General features: G+C 34.6%; 2 protein-coding genes across 2 annotated transcripts; both read left to right on the plus strand.

Annotated features, from left to right (window-relative positions):
* The first annotated feature begins 236 nt into the window (after window positions 1–236).
* LOC107462172 (uncharacterized) lies at window positions 237–4,136 on the plus strand. Its single transcript, XM_016080735.3, has 8 exons — window positions 237–602; window positions 1,082–1,222; window positions 1,315–1,410; window positions 1,494–1,587; window positions 1,960–2,069; window positions 2,425–2,508; window positions 3,091–3,173; window positions 3,507–4,136. The coding sequence occupies exons 1-8, from the start codon at window positions 246–248 to the stop codon at window positions 3,721–3,723; spliced, it is 1,182 nt and encodes a 393-aa protein (XP_015936221.1). The 5' UTR covers window positions 237–245; the 3' UTR covers window positions 3,724–4,136.
* A 508-nt stretch (window positions 4,137–4,644) lies between these two features.
* Window positions 4,645–5,827, plus strand: LOC107462118 (GPI-anchored protein LLG3). Its single transcript, XM_016080684.3, has 3 exons — window positions 4,645–4,735; window positions 4,826–4,870; window positions 5,448–5,827. The coding sequence occupies exons 1-3, from the start codon at window positions 4,645–4,647 to the stop codon at window positions 5,825–5,827; spliced, it is 516 nt and encodes a 171-aa protein (XP_015936170.1).
* The last annotated feature ends 696 nt before the right edge of the window (window positions 5,828–6,523 follow it).

A 6,523-nucleotide genomic window follows, 5' to 3' on the forward strand; every position in this document is an offset into this window, starting at 1 on the left:
TACTAATTCAAATTGGTTTAATTAATATTTTTTAATCACATGTTTAGCAGATTTTCATGTTTTTTTTCCAGGGCCTATTATTTTTGGATCCTTTGGTGGTGACGATATCTGAATTGGGCCATTGTGGAGAGTAATGGGCCATTTCAGAATCAACAATAACTTATTGTGGGGACAAAAAAAATCAAATAGTAAATTAGTAATCCTAAGAAATAACAATCCGATCCAACAGAGAAGAGAGTAAAAAAATGTTGCTGATGCCATTATCATCGTCTTCATCATCATTGGTTACTACTACTAGGGCCTTTCTATGCAAATGTCCTCATTCGAAGCCGAAGTTTCAATCTTGGAACCGAACCCACGCTAACGGAGCATCAACACGCCATTTCCATTGCTTTTACCAGCTACAGTTCTCTCACATGAGGGAAGCTGTTAAAGAAGAAGAAGAAGAAGAAGGTGCTGCTATCTCCTTGGAGGAGTGGCGGGCCTGGGGCACAACCTCCCCCGTTCCATCCATGGTTTCTCAAATTGTTAATGATTTGAAGCTTTTGGAGAAACACGTCGATGCTCGCATGAGCTTTGGTGGCAATGGTGGAAAGTTGCAGGTTTTTTTTTATTATTTTATTTGAATCTCTTTGGATTTTTCTTATCTTAAGCTGTGCCTTCTTTATGTTATTACTAGAAAGAATGTCTCAGTTATATTCTACGGCTAATGATTTAATCATATGAATACCTGTAAGTAGTGTGTAGAAAATACTATACCATTACCACAAGATGCCCGAGTTCAATTCCCAATTTTTTTAAAAAAGGGATCTTTCTCATAACGAGGATCAGCTACATGAATCTAGGATTCAGACTATGCCATGGAGTCCTTCCTGAAATTTTCAATTTAGAGTAATTAAGATGTAGGACTTTTAGTTATAAATCCGCCTATAGTCTTACTAGTTACAAAATTTTCATAAACTTGTTTACAGCAGTTACCAAATACTGCTTAGCAATAATAACTTGCACCTCCATTTGTCACATGATACATTATGATTACAATCTGATCACTGGAGATTTTGGATGCTATGTGATGATTCAGGGGGATTTTAGGGTACAAGAAGATAAGAAACATCGAGCGACCTATCAGGCATTAGGTGATTCTGAAAAGAAGCTCCAGTTTTATTCAGCCAGACAAATAGCCTGTCGCGTGCTTGGAAGCAGGGGTTACCTCTGTCAGAAGGTTTAATTTGAAGTGGTTTGAGCAAGGTATTGCCGAATAATGGTGATATGCCTTGGGCATCTGCTCTTACGGATTATTGTTTAATTTTGTAGTGCTGGCTTCCTGTGGAGGAGGATTGTATGTGTTCAAGAATCAATTCCTGCTCCCTCTGGCCGGGAATAAAATTTTGGTTGTATATGCATCCCAAGGTTTAGATATTACTCGTTGTTTCTGTCATGGTTCTCTGTTGTGTTATCTGCATTTCTCTTGAATCAGTTACTTGTACATGCAGGATTTCTTACGACAGAACAACACTGGTAAGCTGTTGTGGCAAGTGTTTGGTGTTGATGCTGCAAACTTGTGCCTTTATGCATTTAAACTGACAGGTATATCAATTTCTGTAACTTGGCAGTACCTATGAAGAAATCATCAGAATACATATCGTTGCATTTATTATTTCTACATTTTCTTTCATCAAATGTTTCTTTGAATGCTTAAATATATATACATAAAGGAACACAATATTCTTTATCAAATATGGAGAGGGTAAATGGTTATGTTCCTAGTTTCATTTCAAATGAATCCTTATTGTGGTAGTATGTTTAAGCTGGATTCCTATCATCAATTAAGATATTAGTGCGTGATTTAATTTAGTTATTCTTCCTTGATATTTTGGATCTACATGCTCTTGGGCTCATTATATATAATTCTGAAGATTAGTGTTCAGTCTGTTTGGATTTGGGTTTACCTTAATTCAGGAAAAAGTAAGGTATGGTGCCTTTATCCCAACAAGAGCTCAGTTTTAAAATCAGTTCAAGATGCGTTTGGTGAGGAGATGGTCACAAACTATGAAGTCACAGCAGCAAAGGTTTTACTCTTCTAACATTATGATGATAATTGTATTTTTCTCTGTTGGCTTACAAATATACGAATAGTACTAGCAATTGTACTTGTGAGGAGAATGCTGTGTAATTAATGAAACATGAAGCAATACTTAGTTTGGTTAATTTCTTTTATGATATTTTATATTCATTAGTTACGATTGATACCTAAGCAATGACAACAACAAATGGACTCTAAATTTGATGAGAATATTGATGCTATTTAGGTCAATGACCTTTGTAAACTAAATATCATTTGTTCATGTTGCCTCAAGATTTCGATATAGAGTTCCTTGTTTTCATGTTGTGCAACAAGGTAACAGTCTTCTTTTGATTGTGAAGGATTCAGAAGTAGACACAACACTGCATTTTATTTTGATTGATGGGACATGGAGCAACTCTGCAGCTATGTTTAGGCGTCTTCAGGTAATAACTGGAGGGTTTCGTTTTCTTTTTCTTCTGTTTATACGTTATAGTTGCAACTTTTCACATGAGTCTGCTTAGGCAGGACAAAGTTTTCCCAGTAGTATTGCTGGTTTTGGATGAACGACAAATACGATCGCAGCTAGCTTTGGAAAAATGAAAAATAACAAAAATAAAAAAATATAACATGTCAGGTATTAGATTATAAAACAGCTTGAGTTTTCAGAACTGTGCCTCCCTCGATGACCAACGATTGTTAGAAACCAAGGGATCGTAAAATGTTATTCTATTGTATGTTCGGATGTTCTAGTTCTCTTAGACATGCCAACAGGATACCAGATGCAAGTTAGAGGGGCCTACTTTAACAATTTACGAGTATAAGATAATATCGTCTTATTTCGCTAGTTCTGCACAAACTGCTTTCAATGATTTTATTTAGGGTCAGTTAAGGTAGGTTTGGAAGCTATCATTGGGGCACAAAGATAGAGATAGTGAGACAATGGAGATAGAAGCTATGCTTGGAATGAGTTAACTGTTTTCAATCATGTTTGCGTCTCACTGATGTGAAGTTTTTAATTTCAACAGGATCAAGCAAAATCAGTTTGGGGAGATGAGGACCTTGCTTGTATATCCTTAAATCCTGGTGCATCTGCCATGCATAAACTTAGGTAATGAAACTTCAAATTAGCGAAACCTGTGCTGTGGCTACCTCTTTTTTTATTTCCGCCTAAACTTCATTCTTTCCTATGGATTTCGCCATACCCCCTTTTTTTCCTTGCGATTAGAATCGCATTAAGATGTTTTTTTTTTTATAATTATGTCGGAACTGTAGAATTTATTAGAAATATATTCCGATGCATCCGCTATAGTTATTTCGTATCCCCCCTTTTCTTTTCGTATGATTTTTTTTACTATCCCCGACACCACGATTTTGAATCAGAAGAGAGATCTCAAGAAATGGCAGATCTATTCACTCTATCAATAACCGCTATCTATGGCAGGCCCCAACCATCTTGGGATCGGACTTGTACGGCTGCAGCAGCTGTCGGCCTGCTCTTAGAGCTCCAACTTCTTCCCCAGTTTAGCTCCATTGGGTTGGATACACAGGCAGAAGCAGTGGAACATGCTTTAACCGTACTGTTAGAAGCCCTCACAACTCGACGTGTTCGCATGGGGAGGTCCATAACGCGGAAAGTGAGGCAAACCAACATCCGTTAGAGAATATAACCAAGTTTGTTTCTGACAACTTATACAGCAAATCTATGCAGTTTTTGCCATGAGAGAGTTCGTTAACGATGTACATATTGGCTGAATGAGATGACTTCACGAACGTTTGATACAATTTTTGTTTGAAGTTTTAAATTTCAGTTCAAAATATGAACTGTAATTGTTTATTGTAGTCCATGGAATGTATCATTTTTGGGAAAATTTGATTTGAGGACTTCTCTATTTTGTTTCCCATGGTATCCCCAATTTGGCAGGCCATAGGCCAAGGATTAACCCGTTACAGATCGGAGCACCATTAGGTTTGTTGTTGGCCAATGAGTTGTTTCATGGGCAACGCGAAATTCGAACTCGCACTGGTTGCTTAAGCGGACTTATTATATATGTCTCGTCACCTTTATTTTTTAGTTTTTGTCATCATAATTTCGATTTTAAAATACCTTAATGTGCACTCTGTGTGGAGTTCTAATTCAGATTGGTAATAGATTTCCATATATGAGTTCCTAGAAATGCATTATAATAATCTAAACATTAAAAAAGAAAGAAAAAAAAAGTAAAACAAAAAAACTGCATAGATAAAGTTAGTTTTATGTAAATTTTGTTTTGTTTAAATTCAGGTAATTAGTAAATAATAAAATATAAATGGTTAGTTTTATTGTCATTGGTTATTTATCTATTTATAGATAAATAATTATTATAATTATACAAATGAGTATCTCCAATAAATGTGTATCAATCAAAGTTGGTTTGAAACAGATGACTCCAACAAATTGCACAAAATAACTAATTTTGATTTGTCTTCAAACTGAAATAACTGCCATTGCCACCTAACTCCACAACAGGCTTTTTGCAAATTTAAATTATGTATCCTTCTTCCTCTTCACAACACACAATACAAAGAATCAGATATAGAAAATGGCTTCATCAAATGCCTTATTCTCTTGCATTCTCTGCTTCTTCATTCTCATTGTCACATTGGCCTCGGCTTCTTCCGCTTCCAATCCTGGTAAGTTCTTTTCTTTCCCTCCAAACACCGCCATTGTTGCATGCATGCCACATTTTTTTGTTGTTGTGACATTCATTTGTTTGATTTCAGGGGTATCAACTACAACTGTCCGTTCCCTCCTTCAGGCCAAGACAGGTAACATTTCTTTACTGTTGTTTAATCTGTGGACATAAAGCGACTGATTTTTTGAAATTATGAATTCCATTCTAAGCTTATTATCTTACAAAATCAAACAATAAATGCATGTCACGCTCCTCTCTTTTTTGCATGAGACACGAAAATTTAATTTTGATGCACTACCTAACGTGTAAAAAACTCATATTTTAGATGATTTTAAAATAGTGAATTTAAAAATTAATTACTTAAGTTATTTGTGTAAAACTCCTTTGCATTGAATGTTACATAAAAATTAAATTCACGAAACATAATGTGTGAATAATAGAGGCAAATGTAAAAGTGTTGTCACTGTGAAATCTATACATTTTTTCGTAAATTAATGAAAAATGTATTTTTTTTCCGCTTAGACTCCCAAAAATGTTCTACCTTATGTCCTGCTCTCGAATTTTGGTATCGTTCTCACTCTAATAATCAAAATTTGAAGATTTATTGCCGAGAAGACAAAATACATTAAAAATAAAAATAAAAGATATTAAATCTTATTAGATAATTAAAACTACCATTGATTTTACTATCCGAAACATATATAATGCAGCTTGCAAAGTTGACATGGAGAAGCTGAACTACACAATAATCACAAGCCAGTGCAAGGGGCCACATTATCCACCAAAGATTTGTTGCAATGCTCTAAAGCAATTGGCATGCCCAATCTCAAAGGAGATCAATGATGAGGGAAGTGATTGTGCTCAAGTCATGTTTAGCTACATTAACATTCATGGAAAATACCCTCCTGGCCTCTTTGCTAATCAATGCAAAGAAGAATCTGAAGGTCTTAACTGTGAAAATGTAGTATATCCTCCTTCTCCTTCTACATCTTTTAGCTCTCCCAAACTTTCTCATCGTGCTTCTCACCCTATCATCTTGCTCTTCTCTGTTGCTGCTTTCCTAGGAGGCTTCTTGTTCCATTGGTTCTAAACATGTATGTATATATCATTAATTTGAAATCAAAGTCTGTTGTACCATATTAGAGAGCATGTTTGAGTGAAGAATAATAAGGTTCCATCTCTCATATTTAATGCTGTTGAATTGGATAGTTTGCAACCAAAATTTCATTGAAAGTGAAAATTATATTTTTCAGTTAACATCAACTAATTTTTTTTTTAAAATTAATTTGTTTATCTTAAATTCTAAATTTTAAATTCTAAATCATATACTTTGAATCTTAAATTCTAAATTATAAACCTAAATACTAAAGTTGACTAATGTTAGCTATTAAAAATTACACTTTACCTAAAGACCAGTAATCGTAATCAAATGAATTTTACAAAGACAAAATAAAAAACACACACTAAAAGTTTCTGTATGTTATTGAAATATGCCTGGACTTTATTTATTTATAATTTTTAATTGAAGTTTATATACTTTTGCAATGGCAAGTATATCCAATTGGATCATGCCCTTTTTTAATTAAGCGATGATGATGTAGAGTGTGGGGTTTAGACTTGACATACATGACTCCAATATAATGCAAATTGAAGAAGTAGTGGGGTTAATTAGAATAAGCACTTATCCGAATTTCTCTATTGATCTCGCTCTCATGTTTATCCTCTTCGATTTTGACCAAAGCACAATATTAAATTTCCTCCTGTATGGTACTAGATATGGACGAAG

The sequence above is a fragment of the Arachis duranensis genome, chromosome 8 (genome assembly GCF_000817695.3).
Source record: "Arachis duranensis cultivar V14167 chromosome 8, aradu.V14167.gnm2.J7QH, whole genome shotgun sequence".
Classification (NCBI taxonomy): Eukaryota; Viridiplantae; Streptophyta; class Magnoliopsida; order Fabales; family Fabaceae; genus Arachis; species Arachis duranensis.

Coding starts and splice junctions, on each gene's coding strand:
- LOC107462172 (XM_016080735.3), top strand. CDS start 246: ATGTTGCTGATGCCATTATCATCGTCTTCATCATCATTGGTTACTACT. Junction 2,070..2,424: donor ATGAAGTCACAGCAGCAAAG/GTTTTACTCTTC, acceptor TTGATTGTGAAG/GATTCAGAAGTAGACACAAC. Junction 3,174..3,506: donor TCTGCCATGCATAAACTTAG/GTAATGAAACTT, acceptor TATCTATGGCAG/GCCCCAACCATCTTGGGATC.
- LOC107462118 (XM_016080684.3), top strand. CDS start 4,645: ATGGCTTCATCAAATGCCTTATTCTCTTGCATTCTCTGCTTCTTCATT. Junction 4,736..4,825: donor TTCTTCCGCTTCCAATCCTG/GTAAGTTCTTTT, acceptor GTTTGATTTCAG/GGGTATCAACTACAACTGTC. Junction 4,871..5,447: donor CCTCCTTCAGGCCAAGACAG/GTAACATTTCTT, acceptor TATATAATGCAG/CTTGCAAAGTTGACATGGAG.